General features: G+C 42.1%; 1 protein-coding gene across 3 annotated transcripts in view; it reads right to left on the bottom strand.

The window, feature by feature from the left end:
* Positions 1-27,330, bottom strand: part of LOC127323163 (uncharacterized) — a 55,945-nt gene that overhangs the window by 3,166 nt on the left and 25,449 nt on the right. For 2 of the 3 annotated variants that reach the window (XM_051351350.1, XM_051351351.1), the window contains exons 23-57: positions 27,204-27,302; positions 26,968-27,108; positions 26,289-26,354; positions 24,332-24,808; positions 23,423-23,743; positions 23,001-23,132; positions 20,884-20,997; positions 20,629-20,813; positions 20,238-20,346; positions 20,013-20,156; positions 19,191-19,460; positions 18,126-18,743; positions 17,763-17,981; positions 16,375-16,478; positions 15,972-16,267; positions 15,758-15,842; positions 8,935-9,243; positions 8,394-8,780; positions 7,988-8,306; positions 7,749-7,907; positions 7,496-7,659; positions 7,232-7,412; positions 6,874-7,143; positions 6,593-6,793; positions 6,095-6,149; positions 5,350-5,480; positions 4,712-5,221; positions 3,739-4,554; positions 3,413-3,489; positions 2,612-3,110; positions 2,444-2,530; positions 1,502-1,657; positions 1,222-1,406; positions 620-1,153; positions 342-519 (exon numbers count right to left, since the gene is read on the bottom strand). In XM_051351350.1, coding sequence (XP_051207310.1) covers positions 342-519; positions 620-1,153; positions 1,222-1,406; positions 1,502-1,657; positions 2,444-2,530; positions 2,612-3,110; positions 3,413-3,489; positions 3,739-4,554; positions 4,712-5,221; positions 5,350-5,480; positions 6,095-6,149; positions 6,593-6,793; positions 6,874-7,143; positions 7,232-7,412; positions 7,496-7,659; positions 7,749-7,907; positions 7,988-8,306; positions 8,394-8,780; positions 8,935-9,243; positions 15,758-15,842; positions 15,972-16,267; positions 16,375-16,478; positions 17,763-17,981; positions 18,126-18,743; positions 19,191-19,460; positions 20,013-20,156; positions 20,238-20,346; positions 20,629-20,813; positions 20,884-20,997; positions 23,001-23,132; positions 23,423-23,743; positions 24,332-24,808; positions 26,289-26,354; positions 26,968-27,108; positions 27,204-27,302 — 8,598 coding nt within the window. The remainder of the gene's footprint in view (positions 1-341; positions 520-619; positions 1,154-1,221; positions 1,407-1,501; positions 1,658-2,443; positions 2,531-2,611; positions 3,111-3,412; positions 3,490-3,738; positions 4,555-4,711; positions 5,222-5,349; positions 5,481-6,094; positions 6,150-6,592; positions 6,794-6,873; positions 7,144-7,231; positions 7,413-7,495; positions 7,660-7,748; positions 7,908-7,987; positions 8,307-8,393; positions 8,781-8,934; positions 9,244-15,757; positions 15,843-15,971; positions 16,268-16,374; positions 16,479-17,762; positions 17,982-18,125; positions 18,744-19,190; positions 19,461-20,012; positions 20,157-20,237; positions 20,347-20,628; positions 20,814-20,883; positions 20,998-23,000; positions 23,133-23,422; positions 23,744-24,331; positions 24,809-26,288; positions 26,355-26,967; positions 27,109-27,203; positions 27,303-27,330) is intronic. The other variant, XM_071822620.1, reaches the window with a different exon arrangement.

Raw genomic sequence — 27,330 nt, 5'->3', positions numbered from 1 at the left:
TATCTACTTAATAACCATCTTGTGGAGGTGCCAAATATTTGGTTCATGGATGTTAATAAAAAAAAATACAACTCTCAGGAACTTGCAAACATACACAATTGTTATTGAATCTTTTTTAAAGAAATCATAATATCTACGTGAAAACTCAGGGTACAGCAGTATAACTGTCCAGAATGCGGCAGTCAAGATCAAACAAAATAATTTACTCCGATAGGTACTAGACACGTAAGTAAATCTCTACTCAGTACAAGCTATGACAGGCCTGTGAAAAATTAAACTGAAATAGCTTTGTCAATTTGAAGACCAATTCGTAATAGACCACATTGAGTAAATGAGCTCACCTGCATACCAATATATGGATAAACACAAAAATCAAGAGCATTATTGGTCTGCATCGTCATAGAAAATTTGAGGACATGGTCAAATTGATTGTCCGTCTTCTGAGGACAAAAGAGGACAGGCATTGAAACAAAAGGCAATTGATTGTCCACTTGAATCCAGTGCATTCGCATTTTAAACCTACCATTGAAAAAATGAAGACTTCAGGATATTTGAGCATAAAGGAAAGAGGGGGAAAACAGCAATGAGAAAGTAACAAAGCAAACAACCAAGATTATACCTATTGATTCCAGAACCCATTCCAGATGAGTAGGCAAGTAATAACTGCTGCACTGAGAGGTAAAGAACTTCCTCAGGCATATGGTCAATTATGGAAATGCCCAGCTCTGTCAATTCCAAAGTAACATGAAATTCACTATCCAGATCTTGAGATGACTGCCCACAGTCTACCTCTGATGGCTGAAAGATCGGCGATAATAGCCTCTCAGTTGTTTGCCCTCGAGTTCTATTATCTGGCAGCCAATCACTAATTTGAGTGACGTGCAATTTCCCTTCTTTGACAACAGTGATGCGCAAGGCTTTCTTAAGCCCACTTGAAGTAGCAAGTGGCTGGTGATCCATGATGACATCAATGTCATATGTCATTGAGCTTGTAGCGTCAGTTCCATCAACCAATACCTCCAACAGATGTTTTCGGCCAAGATCCTCCCAAAAGAATGAAGCTGATGAATTCGGAGGTAGACTACGCCAAGAATAATCATCACCACCAACTTGCCGAAAGCGAACAGGCAAGAACATGGAGCGATTCTCTACCCTGTGTACGTGACTTATAATGTGATTATTAATTGTAAGAAAAGTTGATGGGAATTTGACAAGTTTTACCTGTACGGGCTGGACCAGCAAGCAAGCTGAAATACAACTTCATACCGTGAACTTTTTGTTCCACTTCTAACATTTACCCTAACAAAAGCTTGATCATTTCCTGTATCACTGTTCATGAGCACACACATAACTCCATTAGCATGAATGCTAAATGGTGTACTCCATTTGTATCCCTCCATCCGCAACTGCAAGCATACAAAACGGAAAAAAGATAAACAAAACAAAGAAGTCAAGAAACCCAATAAAAAGTACGCAAAAGGCACAATTCAAAGTTAATAACCTTCAAAAGTTCGTTTCCAAATTCTGAACGCCATCTGAACACCTTTGGAGGATCAGTTGGACATACATGCTCCTCAAGCTCAGTATGATACTCAGATAAAATAATACCTGTCCCAACTCTGTTGATAAAAAGTGCACGTGGAAGAAAATTTACAACCTGCATTAGGAAAATACATTTTTTTATTGTTCCTTCAATCATAAACAGGCATACTATGCAAGAGGAGAAAACATACACTGGTACATATACAGCACTGCCTCACAACAAACCTTTTAATGTTAAAACAGAATCGATAAAACATAGAAAATACGATTTGAACAATCGAACATGAATTCCATGCAATTACACATGTGACTAGTGAAAAAGACCAAAAAAATGTAAATTTTTCGCTAATTCTTTAAAAACCGAGACCAACGGGGCGGTATCCTTTGGCATTTTGCTCAAGGGTCTAGATATGGAGTGTAGGTGTAAAAGATATAAACACTGCGGATATAATATGACCAAATTGGCAAATTCTTAAATCAACACTATGAGCTTTATCCTACAAACCTTTTTGCATACTGAATTGTTCGAGAATTTCTCAAGAGGAACTTGGTAGGCATACATCAGGATATCTATTTATTGCTCCTAACTTGTATATTTACCATTATATATCGAACTAAAATTTCATGTACATCACTAATCAATGCTGCCCGAGGCAAACAATAGTTGAATGAGAGTCAACTATGGCAATTACTTATCAAAGGAGTCTGAATATCATTCTTGTAATTAAAATAGGTCTTTGTTTCTAATTCCCTACTGAGATAGTAAATCAGAACAAACAGAATTAACAATATGGTAAGTGAACTTGCCACCCAATAAATTCTACAGGACAATATATGACCACTGTACAGAAATAAACATAAATACTTCAAAATCCAGAAGATAACACATAAATATTCAAACCTTAGTTCTATCTGAAGCCATCTTCAGTTGAACAGAGAACCAGTAATATGATCCATCAGAAGTGAAAGCTTTAACATCGACATGCTCCTGCACCAGATAAATTGCACTGATCAACAAAGCCGTGCTTGAAAGTATTATCAAACGTGTGCAATATCACACTGCCTATACCTTGTTCTCAAGCTCAAACAGAGACACTCCAATACTGTACTGTTTGCAACTGCCAACAGCTACACAAATTGCAACCCGAGCTGGGCTGAAGTTGTTATCTCGAGACTCACGCATATTGGTCGAGCGGTTCACATAATCCTGTGGTGAGAGCATTACATAGTCTGTACCACAATCTTCAATAATATCTAATATCTGGCAGTTTCTCTGTGATATGCTGCCTCTTCTGACAAGAGATTTTGAAGAATATCTGAGGGAAAATTTTGAAGATTTAGCCGCTTTGCTCAAAGAGTCTGGTCTGCTCAATGAGTCTGGTCTGCTCAATGAATCTGGCCTGCTAAGTGAGTCTGCATCTGCGTTTTCTGCTGGTTCCACTTCTACAATACGATAAGATAGTGGAATGGAAGAATTGTTTTTTATCCAATATGGAACAAATAATCTTAGCGTCTTTGGTGCAGCATCACTTGCTCCCAGGTCACGTTCAACACTAACACGCAATCTCCTAATTTGGTACGCAAGTGAAAGTATTAGAATAATACCGAATCAACTCTATAATCACAGTTAACATACAAATATAAAATGCTAAATCAAGTATTCTGAACTGAGCTACTTCAGATTCTAGTAGTCCACGAAGAAACAAACTGAATGAAGATAGTTCTATCAAACTGTAATTCAATTATCACTTATAAATAACCATGTTAACATATTTTTTGGACTGCATCTGAAAGATGTTGTGAGGCAAATCAACATGGTGTTTGACTCTGTTATTAAGGAAACACCGTGAAAGTGTAAAAGCTTCCAAACCTCTGGCTTCGTTTCTGAACCATCCAGAAGGAAGAAATGTGTTCCAGGGACAGCAAGTCCATTATTAATACAGCATCCTAATAGGAATGAGAAATGGATAAATTAAGTTAATCCATCCAGTAACGTAAACATGCAACAGAGGCCACAGAAACAACTGAGCCATCTAATAGAACAAATGAGATACAGGGAACAGCAGGGCGGTACAAAGTGCATTCCAGCTGACTCATCAGATCATGTACTATAAAACTCTAGCAAACTTTTCATGACATGAACCGTGATTCACTAAATTGGTTTGAAACTATTCTATGAAAATGCATAGGCATTACCTTTTCCAAAATCCAGCCATTCTGAACAAACAATGTGAGATAAATGGATTTTCGTATATCTGCTGAATAGATGAACGCACTTCCACCTGATGATACAAAACCATGCTGCCTTTCAACCATGTTGCCTTCGGCAGACTTCTCCCAAATAGAATACTCAGCTTCATATGGGAGCTTATTTTCAAGTCTAAGGACTGAATTGAAGGAGAACTGCCAGTCATAAACAGGCATATTCAAGTCTGTATGAACAACGGAAGCATTGACTCCAATGCTAAGCCAGAAATATTGTTTAATACCAACAGGAGGGGAGCAGCACGAAAGCACATCTTTTTTCTCAAGCTCAGCAAGTCGAAGAACAGAATTCCTCGAGGGTACAGATGATTGTTTCAAGGTGCTTTGTCTAGAGAGTGAAGATTGCTGCTGCTGCTTAGGTTGGCTGTCATAACCTAGTGAAAGAACCTGACTCCAACTGTATGATTCATCTGATTTGGCAGAAAAAGGGCGAACTTGCAAACACAGATCCATATCCTTAATCATGGCAGTCCAAGGCAATGCCGTAGATGAATGAGGCTCGACAATAGCAATTATTTTCCTAGGTATTTCCGCGCTTTGCTCTTGCAATAGCTGCCTCCAACGTACCCAACGCCTTCGCCTAACACAATCAAGTGGTGATTTAGAAGATCTCCAGGAAGATGGCCAGTTTAAGTTTTGAATATCAGCAGAATATGCCCATCCATCACTATCCAAGAAACTAGACTTTTCGATTTTCCACGGTGAAGTCCACTTCCAATCAGGTGGAAGACGAGGCTCAAAGAATGCCTTCATAATAGTGCATATATATTTTGTTAGAAGATAACAATGTATGTTACAATTGTTACTTTTTGCATAATCTAAAAAGAAAAGATAATAAGCAGGTTCATTTCATCACATAAAGGAAAGGGTGATTTCATTCATCAACAGGCCCGAAAGAAACTACCTTGGATGAGTAAGAGCAGTCCCTTGTGCTCCATTGCCCTAATTCAATTCCATGGTCACTTGAGTGGTTACTTGTCCACCCTGAACTGGGTCTATACCACTGGTTTTCAAATACTTCATCAACAGTGTTGGTGGAACTGGTTGATCCAGTATTTAACATGGAGCTACTAATCTTGTTTACAGGGCATACAGAAACTTCAAGTTTCATGTCAGAATCATTAGCAATAATAGCAAGAGCCCTCAAAGTAGCATGTTTCTTTCCGTTCCTCATGGTGATCTCAAATGCGAAGTGGTTATTATTAAGTGATTTTGGGATGACTGACAGTGGTAAAACTGCAGTAAAACTTTCCCATGGACCATCTGGGGTCAGCCCTACCCAGAAACCACCCTCTGCATTGCTTATGCTGTCTTTCCAGCTCTGGAAGTTTGGTTGAGTAGATCGTTCTATATAACAACTTGAAAGTACTAAAGCACCATAGTGTTTGTTGTCTCCCTCGTTAAATACTGTGCCCTACAAAATGCAAATAACGATTTGGTTGTCTGTAATTCAGAATGCAAAATGAGAAGTAGACTAAATATAAATTCAGCATGTCTTTTAACATTGTCGAAAGCTAAGCAAGTTCTAGAAAACAGCACCACCTTCCTTGTAAGAGGACATGTCATTACTCGCTTGACGTCAGCAGCTTGCTGAAGGATTCTGATAGAAGAAGCTCGCTTCAATGTTGTCATGCCCCGCCCAATAGGGATTGATAAAGAGCCAAGTACTTCACCTTACAAATAAATGAAGGATGTTACCAAATCCCAGACATTTAAAATGGATGGCAGTTTGTCAACAATTATCAGGTGAAAATATGGCATGTCTTGCATATGAGATGTTTGCACTTCCTACAACAGCACGGCTTAAGAAACAACCTAGTTTATAGAGGACTTCCATACAAGCTTGACTAATCAAAATAGCATAGATCATTTCGAAAAAAAAATTAAGCACTAGTAGACAAAGTATTGATATATAAAGAGACAATCTCAACAAGTTAATATTACAGAGAAATAATTCACAGATAAAAGAGGCTGCTACTTAGGGATCTCCTGTGCATTTTTATTCTCATCTTTATACAATTCCAACTATGGTAGACAAATTTCTCAAGCACATGCAAGACTTGAATTTATCAGTTCATTACAGATAAAAGATAGTAAACAATGGCTAGTTTTGAAGGAGATAGGCACAGCAAAAATTGGAAGGCAGAAAAATTGATCAGTTTGTTACTGATCTTATACAGTAAAATAAGAATACAAAATGCAGAAAAAATCAAGTATTTGATAGGAAATATAAAGAAAAACAATTGAAAACTGTTAAGTACGATACAAGTATTAGTTATAAAGTTACCTTTACCAGCCTTTGATGCCAGATTTGTTACCTCAATCTCTAAATTAGCTGAAGCCTGCAAAGTACATAAGATAACAATTACTGCAATACTACTAACACACCCATATAAAAAGAAAGATGCAGAATATTACAGAATGAGATGTAGTAGGCCAAAAAAAAATCAACTGTGTCTACAAAGAAGTTATTGGGTACTACTACTACTACTACTACTTCTACTACTACTACTACATCAAAGCCTTTTCCCCAAGCAAGTTGGGGTAGGCAAGATATGAAACCCAACAGAAATAAAAGGAAAGCAAAACAAGGAGAAGGAAAAAAGAGTATTCGATACTCTCAGAAAAAAGTTATTGGGTTCATTTGCAGCTAAGTTAAAAAAATAAAGAATTATTAATTTACACTAAGATCTGTCCATGGGTTATTGCAGGACAGGTCTAAAAAGAATGAGCCATCAAATAAAAAATTTAAATACTGCACTGAAACTACCACATTGAAAATTACCTGTTCTGGAACTTCAAATATAAAATGTTCGTTCCACTTAGCATGATGTGTCCTTAACTCTGTTGATTTAACAGGTTTTACGCATCTTGTCCTGGCACTCTGTGGGAACACCTTGTACTGATCAGAAGTATGACTTCCTATGAGCAAGCGCAAAGCACAGAAGTAGCTATGGTCATTGCCATCATCGACAATAGGCAATCCCTGCAATATAGACAAAGCACACTGTCAGTCATTTAAAGAAGGTGCATGTGCAAACTTTTGTGGGTGAATACGAGTATAACCTTTGACTCGAAGATCTGTATGACAACATAATATCTTTCTTCCGTGGAATTGGACAATACATTTAATTTATCAGAAAACCGTGCAGGTGGCATTAACAATGAAATTTGATCATCATGCTGTAACAGCTCAATAGTGCTTTCAGTATCTTCTAGTTTCTTAAGATAAACATCACATCCTAATTTGTTCTCAAAAACTACCCTCTGGATATCATCTTCATCCAAAGCAGAACAGGAAAAATCATCAGCTATTTTTAAATTATCAACATTGTCCTGCAAAATAGGTGCAGAAAATATAAATCGTGACGGGAAGAGTACAGAAAGCAGCAAAAACCAAGTAGTTGACATGATAAAACGGAACCTCATTTCTGATTGACGATCTTTTTTCAATATCAATTTGCCTTCTCCATGACAGTAAAGTTTCGATAAGTAAATCAAGATTTGCAGAACTCAGGTTGGCATTTAGAGGACTTGTTGCAGCAACATGTATCCTCTTACCAACTTTTGAAGGAGGGTGTTCACTGGTATCATATGTTTCCAACCTTCAATAAGGATGGAACAAATACAATTTAGTCATAAAAAAGTAAGGGAACCGTAAATTTTGTCGGGTAAATAGAAAGGTTACTTGAATATTCCATCAAATGGCTCAACCAAGGGTTCCCATGCTTCCAAGTGTCTATTGAATGTGGATGCAGCAATTGAACAAATTAACACCGCATTAATTGTCTCAAATCGCCCATGCGTCGCAAGATTTATACTCGCAATTGTAGTGTCAAAAATTGGTGTGACCTACATATTTGAAAATAACTTAACTACAGAATACAAATGTTTCAACAAGATGTCTGGAAAAGGAAACATAATTTAGCATGCCTACACACCATTCCACAGGAGCTGTCAAGGATGCTGATTGACAAAGATCCCAGCTTCAACTCGGCAGTAATATTGTCAGGTGCCTTTGGCTTAGCGTGATCTGCAATACTGTATGCCAATCGAGCTGATGGTTTTTTTAGATCAGATCGTGCAAGGAAAGTACATCCCTAAAACATCAGAGTGTTAGATTCCTACAAACGTCAGCTGAAATAATGTTACAAGAAATGATGCAAGTGCGACGGATAACCTGATTTCCAACTTTCCAGATGCTCCAGCAGTTAGGTCCTTTTGAGCTAGAAGACCTGGAGATAGGGTCCTCTGAGATATTTGCCTGGTTCACAGAGCCCAGTTTAGGACAGCAAATGGAATCTTTGGTTGGCATTTCATCTGTTTTCGTTACAACACATCCAAGAGAAGCATATCCAGGAGGCGCCACTGGATACCAGAAGTATATTTCATCAACGCCTTTTCTGTCAATTTGTGCTACTTTCGTGAACTGTACAGGCCTTTCAGAAACTATCTTGTTGTCACACTTAAATAGAATGCCAAGAGTAGGTGGTTCAAGCCTGAAAGAAGCACGGGCATGTGAATTAAGTATCACAAAGAAACGCATCGTCTTCAAAATCTACCTGCCAGAATAAAGAGACCATTACCCCTCGGTTATACAGTCGCCGACTGAAGCAAAGCCAAAACGAGGTAATGGCCGCCATATTGAAAATGGCCGCTTTGTATCGCCACCTTTATCCCACCATATTCTTTCAAAATGTGGAGTAGATGTGCAGTAGCTGTTTGGCCTTGAAAAAGTTCTAACAGCATCCCATCCGGAAGTACTCTTGCGATGAATTAATTGATCAGTTGGCTGCTCGCTCTGAGCAGAAGAATCTGCATTCAGATCTTTAATGATATAGCAGTTTGGATTCCTTAGCAGAACATGATGCAAATCAAGAGCTTCAGTTCTGGTGGGTTGGTTTGCAGAACTGTGTGCATGGAACGTAGCAACCACATTGTCCACACGCCAGATGCTAAATCCAGAAGGCATTCTGCAGAAATAAGATAATAAATACAAGAACAAATAAAACTTTTGTTAGTATTTTCAGTTTAATCCTACATAGGTGCTACTAAATCTTTTGTGGAGGACAAATGATCAAAATAAACAATGGCAGACCAAATAATGCAGAATGATGATGTCATTACCCAGGAGCAGATAAGAGAGTATGTATACAATCTGAAAATGCTGCAGACGTCACTAGATCAGAACGAAGGCAGTAAACAACATGATTTGAAGGTGGCTGCCTTCCACTATTTACCACACATCCTAAAGCTAAGTATCCAGGTGGCGGCACAGGAATCCAGATAGAACAGTCATTTTCTTCAGTTGTCTTCTTTGAATCCGCTAACTCCAGAGATCCAGGTAATGTATGTACAAGCCTAAATCCAAGAGGTTTCCGCACACGGCCATAGGTGTTGCTTACAGCAACCACGACCTGAGAAGGAGGCACAGACCTGAGGAGGTGGAGTCACCCAACGCATTAGCTTTAGCAGGACAGGATGAAAGATAACAAAATTCTAGAAGTTCCTAATTAAAAACTGAAAGTCCACCGATCTTCCAAAAACTTCGAAAATCAAGGGAAGAGGTGGCAACCACATATCAGCTAGCTGCTCCACAAAAGAGTTGAGAGGAAACAATGTACATATTACTTCTCATAGAACTGAAAATATATTGCATCTTTTCTACTCCCTCAGATCCATAATAAGTGTCGTGGTTTTACTAAGGGAGTAGTACAAATTTGAACTAAGACCCCGACACATATTATGGATCAGAGGGAGTACTAAAGTTTTAAAATGTAAGAGGTACCACATTAAAAGTGTCGGATGGATTAACATTCCTGAGCAGTCAAATTATAAAAAATCATTCTCCATAGTGATAAATGTAGAAACGAATAAAAAATACAATGGCCAAACCTTTTCATATTTTTTCGCGAAAACGCAAAAAGTATTGTGTTATATGTACAAGAGAGGACCAACACCACACCATACAACTCGACTGAAAGCTAACTAGGGGAGCAGCTGGCCAAGACCCCTCGCACCCGCGCTCGCCCACGATCTTGCTTCCGCTTTAACCGTGTTAACCGTGTCCCAGCATGAGGATATTGAGGGACTAGCGTTGTCGAAAACGGCCTAGTTCCAATGCTTCCAAATGCACCACGCCGTGAGCATAATCAGCGACGAAGTTTATTTGCGCATGGATCTGGGTGTGGATCGCATAACCAGCGCCACACCAGTTCGTCCAACACCTCGGTGAGCTGTACTCCACGGAGGCAAACCCAGAGCTGGATGTATTGCCAAAGGGCAAGTGGGCCCAATGCCCCTGAAAAGTCGGTAATCCATCTGTGGTCAGCCAGCGCCTGCTGCACCGTGTGGAGCTTCTGTGGTCGGCTCCTAACCAGCGCGTAGAGATCCAGCGCTAGATCCTCCACCGATTTCCCGTCAATCCACCTGTCTTGCCATCATGCTGGAGATATGGAACACCTGACTTTCATCCCTGGAGAACTGCATACCAACGGACACGGAGGCTGATGGCCTTCCGTGCAAGGTCTGGGATGCCCAAACCACCGTACCAAAACGGCCTGGCAACCTTGTCCCAGTTGACATGACAGTGTCCACCCTTGGCATCCTTCCTGCCCACCCATGCGCAAGATCTTGTTCGCCTGCTTTCGAGCTTTCTTGTTTAGGGATAGCACTATGAGCTGGTGAAGTGTAATTGCCACGAACACCGACTTGATGTGGGCCAGTCGCCCCGCCCTCAGCATCATGGAGGCTTTTCAGGTGGGTAGCTTGTCCGCGATACGGTCAATCACCGGCTGGTATGAGTCGCAAGGAAGCCGTCTAATGGCGAGTGAGATGCCCAGATATTTTGACGGGGTAGGGTGACAGCTGGCACTCCATGACCGCAGCCGCCCAAGCAGACTCCTCCTCCAAGCATGCAATCGGGGCACTTCATGAAGTTCATTCGCAGCCTGATGCATGGCCGAAGAGCTCAAGGATGTCGCGCACCGCGCGTAACTCATCCTTATCCGTGTGACAGAAGATCACGACATCGTCCGCAACTCCTGGCGTGCTAAACGCTTCAGGACACCCCACTCTATGGCCTTGGCCAACGCCTTGTTCAGAGTGTTCATGACTAGCACGAACAGTGACAGCGACAAGGGCTCACCTTGTCTCAAAGCCCCTCCGGTGTAAGAGCAAGTGGGCCCACTGGACACCCATAGGAAACCATTTCATATTTATTGCTGGATTAAAACATTGTTGATCAATAGCCACACTTCTAACTTGTGTGCTGAGATAATTCCAAAACACAAATGCACTGGTTTACATATACACCAGATGAGATTATTTGCATCTAATTATTTCTGCAAATTTGCAAAACGACCCTAACTTCATACATAATAATAGATAGTAGAAAAGAAGTAGAAGTAGCAATGGTTTAATCAGAAACCATAACAGGCCCCCCAAAAACCAAACATCATTAGTTACAATTTTGTCCTTGATTTCAGCCATTTTTAGCAACAGATGGTAGGTTATTTGTTTGCCTTTCAAAAATTATATGTTCTGTCAACCTTTGAAATTTTTGATCATGTATTAGAGGCAGTCACATACACTACATATAGTTGTACAAATTATTTTATTTTGCATGCCTCCCACCTCTGCATTCCATGTCCTTCAAAATTAAAAAAAAAAATGTCCACATTACCTGTGAATACAAACCATGTCCCAATGAAAAAATAACTTCTCCCCCCCTCCCCTCCCCCCCGCGTCGTCCTCGCTTGGGGACTCGGAGACGATTAGGTCTTCCCCCTCAGCGCCGCCTGACCCTGCGCCCGCCCTCGCCACAGCCGCCGGTCGGCCTGTGGCGGCGGCGAGCCCCCTCCGCCTCCTGCAGCCTCCATCCTGCAGCCCTCCCCTCTCCTTCTCCATTCACAGCGAACGGCGCCTAGCTTCTCAGCGGCAAGCAAGGTCTCGGTCCAGTTAGTGCCACCCCTCCGCTGTTGGTCGTGAGTCGGGTCTCCCGCTCGCTGGCCCATGCTGGTAGGCGAGGGCACGCCGCCAGATTTGACCATGGATCAACCTGCAGCCAGATCTGACAAGGGGGTCAATCTGCAGCCATGGCGGACCTCTGAACTGCTCTTTGGGCGTGGATCTCTCCGGTCTACGCAGATCTGTACAGGGCCGGCTTCGCTGCGGCCTGGAGGGATGGTGACAGTGGCTGTGGCTGTGGGTACTGGAGGTGCGTGCGTGCGGCAGCGGGGCTGGCTTGCTGCGTGCGTGCGGCTTGTGCTCCGGAGGGAGTCGGGTTTGGTTGGCTCCATGGTTTCCAAAGCAGCGGCTCCGGGTTGTGGACGCGGCAGGTGCCACCGTGCGGTGCTGGTAGGTGGTCTCGGCTGTGCGGGCAGCAAGATAGCCTGCATGGGAGGCATTCGTGGTGTAGGAGTCCTCGTGTTCCTACCCAGATCTTGGCGTATTCCCTTGGACGGGGGTCGCTATTCGGGTGAGCCCTGCCCGATGATATTAGTACCAGTTACGTCGACGCTCTCGTGCGTCGATTCCCTCCCTGGAGGCGTCATTGAGGATGGTGCTCTTCCACCATTGGCTCTGGGTGAAAATCTTCGGTCTGGTTAGCTGGACGGGGCAGCGACGACGCCCTGGCGCCGCTTCCTTCTTGAAGGCGCTGCCTTTGGAGCCTTTGGTCCATGTCAACTGGTGGTTGCGCGGTTCTTGGGATGAGGCTGAGTGGCTTACGGAATGGTGGTCGTCCCCGTGGGGGTGTGCTCGAAATCTCCTCTTCTTCGGTTGTCTGGCTATCGGCTACAATTTGAGCTCTAGGGTGAGCGTTCCATCGTCTGACGGTACGGCGCCCTCGAACCTCGGCAAGAGGGCGGCCTCTTCGGCGATGGATGGGTTGTACCGTGATGCAGTTCGTCCGTGTTTGTAGCAGATGAAGGCGCTTTCGTCCGTCGGTGTGGCGCCCTCCTCCTCCGCTTCGCTAGCTCTACCTTGATCAGAGATTGTTTCGGCGTATGAAAACATAGGCATGCAGGCTGTGTTTGTTGTTAGAGCATCTCCACTCGTCCCCCCGACGAGGCCCCCGAGCGACGTTTTTTCCATCCGGACGGCGAAATTCGGCCCAGTCGCGCCCCCGGTTCCTCGTTTTCGTCCGGATTTGGCCCTTCATCCATCCGGCGAGCCCACGCCATCCCCGGCCCCACGGGGCGCGCTCGGGTACTCCGGACGAGTGAAAAGCGGCGAAGGGCCCGATCTGTCGGTGACTCGACGCACGAACCCCACCGCCACGTCGCTCAAAATCTCCCCCACCCCTCGTATCTCTCTCGCCGCCGGCACCACCCCGCCGGCTTGTTGCCCAGATTCCGCCGCCTTTCGACGACGGTCTATCTGGCTGCTCTTCCGCCGGCCTGTTCTCCGACTTTGGCCGGCTCCTCGTCGCTCGCGGCTCGGGTTGCCTCGACCACGCCCGTCAGGTGTTCGTCCATTTGCCTCGCCGGCCATGGACTCGGACGAAGAGGAGGAGCAGATGTTCGTCGAGCTTATGCAAGAAGAGATGGCAGCAGCCGCCCAAGACGACGAGCACATGATGATCCTCGGTTGCTTGGCAAGCATGTACGCCGGACTGGCAACTGGTCGACGTGGTGGGTCGGCACCGTGTCGCCGGAAGTGCAAGCCGAGACAAACGAATGGAGGGCCTCTTTGCATGTTGTACGCCGACTACTTCGCCGACAATCCATTGCACGGTGAGAGTGTTTTCCGGCGTCGTTTCGGGATGAGCAGAAAGCTATTTCGCAAATTGTGTATGCCATCCGAGACTTTGATCCCTACTTCGGATGCAAGGCGGATTGCACTGGTTTGGTTGGATTTTCGTCATCGCGAAGTGCACGGTGGCTATGAGGATCTTGGCGTATGGAGCTCCCGGTGATACTGCAGATGACTATCTTCGGATGGCGGAGTCCACCGCCCTTGATTGTTTCTACCGGTTCTGCAGGCCGTCATAGCAGTTGTTCGGGGACTACTACTTGAGATCACCCAGCATCGAAGACACTCGGAGGATCCTTGCAACCAATGAAGCTAGGGGTTTTCCAGGGATGCTTGGAAGCATTGACTGCATGCATTGGCAATGGAAGAAGCTGTCCGTTTGCGTGGCGGGGAATTTACAAGGGTCACAAAAAAGGCCGCACCGTGATACTTGGAAGCAGTGGCTACCCATGATCTCTCGGATTTGGCACTCTTTCTTTGGTATGCCTGGATCCAACAATGACATCAACGTCCTAAACTGCTCCCCGGTCTTTTCCAAGCTTGTTGAGGGTCATGCTCCCCCGGTGGACTATGTGATCAATGGTCGGCACTACAACAAAGGATACTACCTTGCAGTCCAAAGTGGGCAACATTTGTGAAGACTATCTCCAACCCTAGCACCCCCAAACTTTGCGAGTTTGTCAAGAAACAAGAAGCTTGCCGAAAAGACGTCGAGCGTGCATTTGGTGTCCTCCAGCAGAGATTTTTGTCAAGCCGTCCTGGCTTCCCGCTATGACTTGGTCGAAAGATCGGATGTGGGAGGTGATGAAGCTGCTTTGTGTGTGCCTACACAATATGATTATTGAAAATTAGCGAAAGCATACGGTTCCTCTGGCAGAGCAAGAAGCACCATATGAGAGAGAGGGTCCTCTTGCATGCCTAATCACCAGTGCCTCCATCATGGGCCGCCTTCTTTGCTATGCGCCGGGAGATTCGAGACTCTACAATGCATCAATTCTTTGCAAGATGATCTGGTGGAGCACATATGGAGGCTCCGAGGCAACGCCAACGCCGACGCCAACTAGTCTGTCTTAATTTGTTTGAAAAATTGTGAAATTGTGTGCTTCATTTGTTTCAGCACTTGTTAAACATTGTACTGATTATCGCCGAATTTGTTTCAGCAATTTTCGTACTTTTGGTCGCCGAACTTGTTAAATTTTATGTTAAATTTGTTTGAAATATGTCAAATGGTCGAGGTTGGGGGTTTCCTGCCGGGGGGGCGGCTGGAACTTCGGCGCTCCCCACGCCAAATCTTCCTCCAATCCGGACGAAAATTTCGCCGGATTTGGGCGTGGGGAGCGCCAACGAGTGGGGATGCTCTTACATCTTGTTTGCCCTGTATTTTTCTGGTTTTCTTTGTTGTTCTCCTCATCACCTTGTAACTCTGGCCGTTGGTGGCGTTATTAATTTAAAGCTGGGCATAATGCCTTATGTTTTTAAAAAATAACTTCTTAATTAAACACAAATCTCAATAAAATTTATAACCAAAATTCAGAGGAATTCAACTCGTCATATCAAAAGGAGGAGTTCAGCGATAAACCAGGGTACGTGGTAACGAATTCTACTGTGGCAAATAAGATAGAGAACAGTGAGTTAGTTTCTCAAAATATCCCAACACAAAATATTTATGTTTCAAGAGTAGTTTTCAGTGGCCTGCTCTTGTTTATCCATGCTTAGACCCAAAGTGAACTCTATCTAAAGTTCGATTATCCTTGCCAAATATTTATGTTCCAATAGGAGATAAAAGCCACAAGACTAGTCACTACAATACTTCCTTTGTCCCCAATTGATTGTTTGGTAGCCAGCCAGTTCCTAGCAGATTCTTAAGCCTGGTTTGCACCAATTTCCAGAAACTATAATTTTTAAACCGTTGGTCTGTTTCAGGTCAATGGAATGATGTATAATACATTAGAACAACATTCCCCAGCAAATAAAGGATCTGCGAAGAATTAAGCTGGATGGACAAGATTCTGGCTGTACTACCAATCCAGGTAAAGCCCAGTATCTGGGTTCAGTCACACGCCAACGCCAGTTGTCATGCTTATGTAGGATACGGAAGGTAGTACACATGACTGATGAAAAATAAAGTCACCAACGCACATTTGACGATAAAAAATAAAGTCACCAGGTGGTAGATCACAAGGAGAAAATTTACCTTGAGGACACACAATCACCTAAAATGACATAATTTGAAGGAGCTTGCGGCCTCCAAAAGGTGAGATTGTAACCAGGCAGATAGCCTACAATATATGATCGATCAATGAGATTAACTGGGTACGTAACCACTTGAGCGAAAAAACAAAACAAATACAGCAGAAATACAATAATGTGCCTTCCAACAAAAACTAGATGAACTAACAAACAAGTACCTTCCGGTGACGTCCAAACTCGCTTAAAGTTAGTACAAGAGACCAGCGGGTTAATATTGCCAAACTGCAAAGCAGCAAGGGTTTGATTTTGCAGTTTGAGCATGAGAGAAGCAACACTCAGCGAAAGATGGATGCATATTTCAGAAGATGTCAGTATTATGTTCGTTTTTTCACTGACTGAAGTATATTTCCATGAAAAATCTACTGGCTCAAGAACAAGAAGACCAGAACCAGCTTCTACTGTCAGGTCTTTAACCACCGATCTAGCCCATATGTCTTTTTCTTTTGAAGCATACCTGTTTTCGTGTAAGAGGGTTATATAGGTAAGGAGATAAATTTGTCAGATCCACAATAATAAAAAACAAACAAATGGTTTAGCGGGATTAGAGAGAGGAAGACAAACATGAAACTGAAATCCATCTTGGCACGAAGAAGCTTCTCAATGTGCAAGGAATCATCCATTAATAACTTTGAACTGTCGTAGAAGATAAATTCTGGGGATACAACCTGAACATTATCAAAAGGAAGTGTGCCCCATCAATACACGAAATGAGCTTAAGATTGGAATCCATATACCCAGAACTCAACAGGTCAACAAAAAACTGAATGCAAATATGCAACTGTCTACAATGCCCGTCTACATTACATATATGTTATATAGGCCTTTTATACCGTCTGTATTAGCCCATTGTCTAAGAGGTTTTGTGCATACATACCTATGTGTATTGTTGGCCAGGAGATCCATGGGAATACAAGTTGTTATTCCAGACAGTGAGAGAAGGAAAAAAACATTGTGATAATTGGGAAGGTTATACCAACTTTATGAAGCAAATGTAGAATTTACAAGATTAAGTGCAGATGGCACTTCAAATTATTAATGAATTTGCAGTGTCATGGTCACCATCATTCCAAATACTTATTGACCAGCGTCCTGCAACATCCTGAAGAAGCCTCAACATCCGCCAACTCTGTGGGGCGGGCACATGGTTTTAAAGCCGTTAAGGCGTCTTAGAGCGGTTTGGGGGCGCTGTGACGCCTAAGCGATGCCTAGGCGGGCGCTTTAGACGCCTAGGCGCCTAAAGCGGTCGATTTTTCAAGGTGGGGGGGGGGGGGGGGGGGGGGTTGATGTCTAAGCGTCGCCAAGGCAACGCCTTAGGGACGCCTTTAAACCCATGGGCGGGCAGCCATAAATTCGAGGCCCATGTAGCGATGCTAACTTCTTCCACACTCATCGTCGTTCATCTGGAGCAAGCAATCTTCCCTCTTGCGAGATCTAGATGGATGAGTCAAACAACTGACAGACATTACCAATGTGCCTGTGGGTCCTGGATAAGAGACACCAAGCCATGTGCTTGAGCTTAAAAACAGCAGGTGGAAAGGATATGCTATGTCATGGGCCATGAGCAAGCCTCCTCAACCACGGCACTGAAACCATGTCATAGTGACTAGAACATCTAGAATTGGAACTGCTTCCTAGCATGCAGCTTGGCAAGCAATGAGACAAAACTGAAAAATAAAAACAGGTATGTCGTCATCTTTTAGAGACACTGGCATATGTACTGCTCCAGAGTCTGAATCTAAAGGTATGCACAAAGATAGTGATGAGCTTATGGGCACTCCAAAAGTATAAAACTTTAAGTACTCCACATTAAGTGTCGGTGATTTAGTACAACCACTTATTGTAGATCGAAGGGAGTAGCATCTAACTAACAGAAGGATCCAACTGAACAATGACATAATAGTGCAAGATTGCCAAGGAATTTGTATAAACTTTCAAAGTCAGTTTGATACCTGTGCTTCAAATGTAAAGCTCAACATTTGGTTTGAGTGTGTATCAGCGGCAGTCTGAAGAGCACTGATTTGCTTGTTGTATTCTTCAGTATGGAAACGATTGTCTTCGTCGTTGTTAAACGTAGTTTCTATCACTGAAACCTCTACTCCATCTTCAGCAGCGATTGAATAGCTGCTTCCAGTGTTCAAGTAAACACACTTCCTCAGTAATGCACCATTCTTGTACACATGCAAAAAATATTGAGTATTAAGTTAGTGTGCATAGCAATCGTGTGATCGGAAAATTAGGGCATCACACAAACTATACAACAGTTAAGCTAAATCAACACAATTAAACGAAGCACAAGCTCACAGAGCATGCACCTCAATTTTAATATTTTTGAATCTTAGCCTTTTACCCCGCCCAACAATGATTATAGTCCCAGAGTATAGTTGTCCCTTCTTGTCAAACTCTTCACATAATGATATGGTGCCTCCACAGCCATCATAAGTGAACTCATCAATATCACAACCATCAACTATTAGCTGCCTCTCAGGAGAGAGTTGAATAACATTCTCTCTCTGTAAGAAAACAGGCCCACAAAGTATAATGTCATTTGACGTCATAAGAGGATCCAGTTTTGGGTTGAGACTTTCATCTCTGCCTGTTATTGTACCTAAGGAAGGCACAAAAAACTCAACAACTGGGAGCAGAAAGTCCAGGACAACAAGTATGCGAGGCTGTTGGACTCGTATAACAAACGATTGGAAGGAAGAACGCCATCGATAATCCAGTATCAGCATGGTGAGGTTAGAAACTCCCACATCAGTAGATGGGTCTGGTGTGCTCAGTTTAGAAGTCTCTGAATAACAACCAAGCATCAAGCGCATCTCCGACTTTGTATCTGGACGGATATCACGAACCGAAAATTTAAGTATAGACAAATAAAGATCCATCTCAAACAGTGAAGTTGTCCTATAAGAAACCCATAAACCTTCCAGCTGCAGAAAAGGAAATGTATGACAGTAACCAACATGCTATCAGAATAAAAACAAAATAAATAGCCCCTCTGTTCCATAATAAGTGTTGCTGATTTAGTACAAAGTTGTATGATTTAGCACAACATTTATTATGGATCAGAGGGAGTAGCATAAAAGCTCGAGCTGAAGCTAGAAACTGTGTCGGACAAATAAGATGAAATATGTGCAGGGATTGTAGTTTAATTTCTCTTTGAGCTTGGTCAGCCTGGCTATGGGGTCCTAATAATTAGGCCCCTGTACATATGTTGTAACTCATATCTTTTTTTTTTTTATTTAAGAGCAGTAGGAGTCTATCCTGCTGTAAGTTCCTCAAAAAAAAAGATGAAATATGTGCAGCACCAGTAACCAAGTATCGCATTAATCAATTCCTAAAAAAAATGTGTTGCATAACTCGTTAGAGATACTCACACCAAGCTCTGCGAGAGGTGATTCAGAGCCATTGCGAAGCTCTAGCAATGCACACTGAACATTTACCACCATGATGACGACAGTACGTGAAAGCAATAAATGGTTATTGAGGTTGACTTTATCCGCAAGTAGGCGTATTGATTCTTTTGTCCGGTTTACATTTTCACGGAAACTGGGGGGAAGGTTGGGTGTCTCTGATAAATTCGTCGAAATACAACTTGTGATGACATGGTATTCTTTATCTGACATGACAGCGTGTAGCAATCCTATCTGCAGAGAATAGAACTCGCAATTACAAAAACATATAGGAAACTTCAGCTATAATTGCAATGGTAGTTGACAGTTTGAAAAATATATTCCCTCGATGCATCTGCAGACATGAAGCTGAGCAAATAATCACTGCCATCAGTACCTTATTTAGCAATGTTCAGTTAAAGTCAAAGTAACAAAAAAAACTATTCTGGACACTTATCTAATCTATTCTTTAACTTTAGTGCTTCTTTTCAAATACGAAAACTGAAGGGCACAATTGAATTGATAAACAGCATTCAGCATTCAAGCATACAGTGACAAATAAAAATCATTAAAAATCAAGAATGCAACATGGAAAGGTGTATTAGTCATATAGAAGGGATTCGCAAAGGCATATGCAACGCGGGAAAACAGCATACACTGCCATTGTTTGGTCGCTTGGGACAAGGTGGCCTCCCTCAAAAACATAAAATTTCAAGCCAGAAACACGATGTCAGCTCTTAAGTAGGAAACTACAGCGGCCAAAGAGCAAGAAGAAAGACAAACTGTAGAAGAAAACAGATTAATCACCTCAACTTTCAAGGAGAGCATTGGGACCTTTCGGAAAACATCCCTCAGACTACGCCGCACCTCTACATTGATGCCATGACCCTGTCGAATCATACACTTTCCGAGAGTTCCATTGACCCCAACCGCCATGTTGATTCCATTTATCTGATTACACGTTATTGAAGGAGGAGAATAAATAACCCAGGCAGGGAAATTACACTATTAAAATTCCATCCCAATAAATACCTCAGCATGGAGAACATCAAGACGCACGGCTGCTGGGTCACTCTCATCACCACCATGCCAACTAAAATCATTCCTAACTTTCAGTTGTCCCAAATCCAGTTGTATATAGCTACAGCGGTATGAAAGTATAATGATGTCATTGTGTGGGGGAAGCAAGCCAAAATACTGACAAAAGTTCACTGGTCTACTTAGAAACCACAAGTAGAAAAAAATAACAAAAATGTGAATTATGTGCATATTGAATATACCCTGTAGGAACCACAATAATTCATAATTTTCCACAGGCAAGATAAAGTGTTGGTATACTACAAAGGACATAAGAAACTAATTAAATAACGACGGCAACTGTCCTAAGAGTTATTAATAAACTGAAAATAAAGCATCGACATACTCTTCACTCTGGGAATTCTTTGGGACAATGATTATGGGTGTGTCAAGTGAAAGATCCAGCTTTATAGCAGAAGAACCATCCATTTCATATTTCTGAACCAACCACTCAAAACCTCCAACTTTGTCCATAAACTTAATTGCTTCTTCAGTGTGAGGGGTAGCAAGCTCCATGAAGTAAGAAGTAAACTGCAAAACCAAAAGGTGCTTAACATAGCATGCATGATCAGATAATCCAACTTACAATGACAATGCATACCTCCTGAACAAAACGATAAAGAAAGACAATGCGGACAGCAGAAAGTTGCCCAGTCAAGCTGTAATTATGACCTTCATAGTCGTCATCATCAACACTGTAAGACTGGAAGGAGAACTGCAAAAGAAAGGAAAACAATATTACTCCACTGCTTCATCTGCCAGAAAGAATTGTATTATAAAACCTCAAGTATGTATGGCAATCATAAAAGTATTACCATTTCAATTTGCACAACTGATTGAAAAAGCAATCAAGATACTAATACGCCACAACAGAAAACTATTACCATAACTTTAATGATTACTCGGCCTAGTAATAAGGACATAACTGTACTGTAACTTTCTGTACAACGCTACAAATAGCTATAGAACTACAAGAAGACACGAGCTCATCTGCCGAGTCCATGGACTATTTTGTTACCATAGGCTGATCAACATTGGCGAGGTCTGCTTTGATTAGCTGTTTTCATGCAAGAAGTTGTGAGCAGATAAAAGTTGTTCTTGTGTTAACATTTTTTTTTTTTTTGAGAAAGCGCAAAAGAGCTGTGCATTTAACTTGATTGGAAATATAGTGTTAAAGGTACAATCCTCCTATGAGGTTTATTACGATGGACACAAGGATGCACTAGTGAATGTCTCATGTCACTGGGAGCACAACCATCAGGCCAGGGGTACCTGCTCTGGCCCACAGTGCCACCTCGTCCTTAATCCTAGCAACTATCATGCAGATCGAAGGTCGGGCTCCCTCGAACACACAGTAGTTGAGTTTGGGGTGGCCTGTTTGGCATGAGACCACCAACCAGCGAGCGATGCTATGCGCTCTAGCGGTTTGCAGGTCATCCGGAGCCAAGACAGTATCTCGTGCCAGTCTGCTGCAAGAACAAACAGTCCACGACCAAATGAGGCCTTGTTTCTGGCTCTCAGGCGCAAAGGAGGCATCTTGGCTGGTGTCATAGACAGCAACGCTCAAGGTGATCTCTGTCCAGCATCTGTCCTGGTTGGCGAGCCAGTGTTACCATGTGGGTTTCACCTCACTGAAAATGCAGGAAATAGACTACTACCCTAGTCATGTTTAATCCAAACTTAGGTGCTTTCATAATCTGCTAGAAACTATAGCTCTAATTGTTAGCCTGAAAGTAATCTTGTCATGGTGTACTGTGAATAGCACACATAGGCAAATTGTGCGCTTTCTGTGTGTGAACAAGGCACATGAGTTGTCTTATGTGAGTGATCAGTGCACATAGGTTGTGTACTAAATAGATAGGCATGCATGTGGTTCTAGAAGTATCCAGGGCATGTACGGAGAACTCTAGAATTAGTGCACATAGGTTGTGTAGGCATGCCTAGGAGTATCTAAGGTACGTAGGGAGAACTCTAGAATTAGGAATGTTCTAGAGTAAGATATTTAGGAGTAGTATGAAATATCTAGAGTTTGTAGAGTACTCTAGAAGTATGGTGTAGGATTTGGATTGTGCCATATGGCAACAATCTAAAGGGTCATGTACAAGTATAAATAGGGGTACCACCCCTCCCATGTAAGCAAGGCAACAGACCATAGGTTGCTCTCCTAGCATAGGTTGCTGGGGTAAGCATGGGGTCCTAGCATAGGTTGCTGGGGCAACATGGGTTGCTACCTTAGTATAGGTTGCTGGGGTAAGCATGGAGTTCGAGCATAGGTTGCTCCCCTAGCATAGGTAGCTAAGTTTGTAGGCATTCATTGCCAGTATTGTGTAGCATCCGTTGCTACAAAAGCTAATAGAAGAAGAAGGCATCCGTTGCCTGAAACTACCGTGTATTCTCCTCTGTAGGCTAGTCCCTCATTTTCTCCTTTTACTCAAAGGAGAGAATTGAGAGAGCAGAGAGGGAACGCTAACACTAATTTCCAGGTGGCAAACACAACACAACGAACTTTGATATACTGGCAACCATGGTACTATGGTAGAATCAACAATATCCTGTATACCTATACTTGATTGCATGGAAAATGTAATAATGTATGGCCAACATTGTACTTCAAGACTGAAGAGATGACTATTACTCTGCTCATCTGATACAGCATTCAGGAATTAACCTTTATCATTGAGCAATATAACAGCTGGACAAATACATCAATAATAATACCTTTATAAGCGACTCAACACCTGGTTTCCGTATATCACAAAGCCAACCCCAGCGATGATCTGGCCCGAGGGACATGTCACAAAATCTCATATTCCCCAGCATACCATCAATAGAAAATGAGCTCGGGTGAACCTGTTAAGGAAAAAAAATCAAGAACAAAAGAGATAATTGCATGAAAAAAAAAGAGTAGCAAGCTAACAAGAAAAGAAGCATGCAAAATGAAATAGAACAGGCAAGTTAAAAATCTAAGCACGTCCCCTGTTGCTGTTTTCATGGATGGTCGTATCCGGGATATTTCCGTTATTGACCTAATGTAAGAGCTGTACATAAACACCACCAGCCATCCAAAACATTCTATATCACATGCCTGTACAGAATATAAAACAACATTTTGCTTCCGTCTTATACTACCTTCAACTCACCTTTAGGTCAAACAGAAATTTCTCCTGCACAAACATCGCAAGCTGAGAACCATCTTCCTTATTAAGAAACATAGATACCCGATCGACGTCCATTTTAATGTTGAAAATAGTGCGCCGTTTTCCATAACCTAATAGTCCTTTAACAACAGTGCGACTACTGTGTTCCTTCCCTGCTGGTATTGCACTCTGTGCTGCACCTGCCATGTCAGGGTCACTCTTTGGCAGAGAATTAACCATGCTAACATCAACTCCAAACTCAATAAGAGCAACAAGTGTGGGTCTGTTACAGTAGAACTCCAGTGCAGACATACGGATACTCATCTGTAATGAGCAAAACATGTAAACAACAAACTTTAGCAGAAGGGAAGGAACAGACACCCTAGGATTAAAAAAAAAAACAGGATATGGAAGAAGAAAAAAATCCTAGACTCAACCCGTTATTAGAATTGCCAAGCAGCTACCTATTTAAAGCCTAACAAATATCTCTAGCATACTTTACTGCCAGGGCCTCCCCTACAGTTTTCAGCTCAAAAAAAAATATCTCTAGCATTTTTTTAGTGTTCTAAAGTAAACAGATGGCATTTACCATGGGGAAAAGGTAATCCAGTTTCACATATATACACAATCTGGTGATGATAGATAGATAGTGTCTGAATAGCTAGTATTGAACTAAACATCTCCAATTTAATGCCATTGCTATCTGAAATACGACTTAACCTTCATAATTCAATTGGTTTCAAATATGTAAAACAGCAAACTGCAATTATTTTTTCGAAGAACTTCAATTGAAAATCAAAGTATTATTAAGACATATTTAGATTATCCCTGCTTACAGAACTTCAAAAAAAGAAGACAGATACATGCAGAAAAATGTCTTTTGGTGAAGTCCGGAAAATACTTTTCACTTACCTGTGAATCTATACCATCATAAAGACAAGAGTCTGGAGTCCTGCTCAAAAACGTAAGGACAACAAAATCAGTAACATTGTTATCTTGAGCCTCATAAAAAATTTCAGTATGTTTCATTTTCGGCTGATCCCCATCAAAGTATATAGTGTAATCATTCACATCAGATGTTGAGTTTGATGGAGTATCAAGATCATGGAGATTAGGACATTGGTCGGGCGTAAAATCTGCCAATGCATCCATGAAAGAATCTTCCTCCATAGAGAACAATTTTTGGTGACCCTCCCCATCAGGTGTACAAGAACCTTCAGATTCTATATCTTCTTTTTTCTTAGGAATTGAGTCCAAATCTTCATTAATCACTGAACATACTAAATACTTTGTAGACATTGAAAGACGACCATGTAGCTCATCCTTAATCTTCAACGAGTGCAGCTTCGTTTTCACGCTTAGACCACGAGAAGATTGAACAACATTAACCTACAAAAGTAACTAACGGGTAAGCAACGGATGTTTGGAACAGGGCATAAAATGAAGATGGGAACTTGCAGGAATATGGACCATAAACATATCATGTATGCCAAGATAAATGAACAGAAAGCAAGTGTACTCGTGGGTATTTCTAATCTCGATAGGATCAACTGGCCACCTGCAACAGGTTTATAACTTTCACGCTATCTTCCTCTCTGAAATTTCTTTTTAGTTTCAAGAAAATGCAAAAGCATTGTGCCTCGTTGCATTGAAAAGGCAGATAGAGTATTTACAAGCCTAGACTAGAGAGGCTGGGTACAACTCACGCAGAACATGAATTAATAAACATCCCAAGTGCCTGGCAAACACACTCTGAGACCGGCCCCTGCTCTTGCCCAAAGCTTGGCTTCCTCTATGAAATGAATGGGCAGTCCTACAATATGTTTCCAGAAAATGGGTACAGCAACAGTACTAAGTGCACTTAAGTTCTCTAACTTCAACAATAAGATATTTTTTACCAGCACATGCAAATATAGTTGTTTAAGTAATAGTTCCACTCACTTGAGTATTAATTTCATCAGAGTGCATTTAACCCCATGAACTAAAAAACCGCAACCAAATGTTAATGTGGAAATTCTTGTAAGCAGCAGATTCAGCCAGCATAATGAGAAGAAGCTGGTAAAATATTAGAGATAGACTTTCATAAAGATAGAAAGTCTAGTGTTGATCCTACTTGTGGATCAAGTCAAGACTGTCAGATCTAGCCCGGATTAATACAGCAAATAATATAAGCTTCTTCCCCAGTAGGTACCTGATTACCTCCAAGAAGTCATGTAAAAGGTAGAAACAAATTGATAACATTCTAACATCCATCTCTACCATGAAATTCGACCAAACATCAAAAAAGAAATGTATGGATCAAAAATTCTTATAATGCAGATTTCTCATCCACATAAACTGACTCTGATATTTATTCAAGGATACAAAAAAGTAAAACAAAATGCACACCTTGATGGTCAACAGCAATAAAAAAATTAGGTTTATGCATGTAACTGATATAAAATTTACACGTCTAATATGCTGAATGCTAATCTCTCGGTTCACAATATTGGTCCAATTTTGGGGGGGAATTGTTGCAACATTTCCCTCGTTGCAGTTGGTTACCATATTAGCCTTGAACATGTATGGTAGGATGAAGGGAGTATATTATGAAAAACAAAATCTAGTTTGGTTCAACCCCGCATCTACCCAATACCATTCACGAATCCCCCTAAGTGACTAGACTGGTTTGCTAAGTTAGACTGAAAGCGACTTAGTTGAAGGAGGAACCATGCTGTCATCCCACTTAGGGGGATTCCTGAATAGTACCAGGTGATTAAAGATTAAGTGGGCTACTTTGTGCTTTAGGGGGTTATTATGTGAGACTGTAGAATACATCTAGTTTGCATTTATTTTGCAATGAAAAATTAAGTAAGGCCAAAGCAAATACCTTTCCTCCATTTCCAAGGAGCTCTAACATTAGAAGCTCTTCCGGATCTTTGTTCTTTCTATCCAACTGAAAGAATGGCATAAATGATAACTACATCAGTGCACCAAAAAAAATTATAGGGAGCAAACACAAACAGCTGAGTTTACAGTATGTGCTTTCCAGAATCTGTGGTTGTCTGGTAAAACAAAATGAATATGTGGTTGTGGGGCACAAGGAAAGTCAATAATAGCAGCTGCAAGCCCGCAACACATAGACACGACTTTGCCAGCGCTTTTGTTTCCTCCCTCTCCTCCCCCTCCCCCCTATCTTCTTCTTGTTCTCATAAACATGGTCGACGCCAGTGAGAGTAGCCACCACGAGCTCAAGCGCTAGGAGCAGGACAATCACCCCGTAGCCAGTGGCTATGACGAATCGGTAGTGGTGGGTGAGCTAGCGACGAATTTCAGAAAGAGCAGCCGCACCAAGAGCAAATTTTCCTCTCATCAGGAACGGCCCGGTCTCACGGAGGCAGACACGGTTTCAACAGTTTCAACCCAGCGAAACTGGTGACACCATGCAAAACTGATGAACGGTGCGGTGCGGGTTGGGTCACCGGTTTAGCAGGGTGACTGATGAGGCCTCCCGTCCAGTTTTTTACGCTCAATACAATCAAGGTGGCAAAAAAGATGAAGAGTTTTACCTTTCCGTGGAGTGAAAGCTTAGTTTCAATAACAGACCCATTTACAAGAAGATCCACTGATCCCAAACTACTAAGCCTTGGAGTGCTTGTTTCTGGAGTTCTACTGATAGGATCTCCGAATATGTTCACCTCAGGAGGTGCCTACAACAAGCAAGGATGATGATGAGAAATGACAGAAGATAAACCAAGTACAGACATCAGGTTATGACAAATACTATTAGTAACAAAAGGCCTACTGAAGCTCGATATGTCGCTTGGACAAGCGTTTTCATCCAATTGGCCTTCTCAATTTCATTATGAAATTCAACTATCAGTGTGCTGGTTGATTCTAGTGCCTGCAAATGTAATAATGCTCAGATCAGA

This window comes from Lolium perenne, chromosome 6, assembly GCF_019359855.2.
Source record: "Lolium perenne isolate Kyuss_39 chromosome 6, Kyuss_2.0, whole genome shotgun sequence".
Taxonomy (NCBI): Eukaryota; Viridiplantae; Streptophyta; class Magnoliopsida; order Poales; family Poaceae; genus Lolium; species Lolium perenne.
Note: the sequence above shows the minus strand (reverse complement) of the source record. Positions and strands in the feature narration are given on the sequence as shown.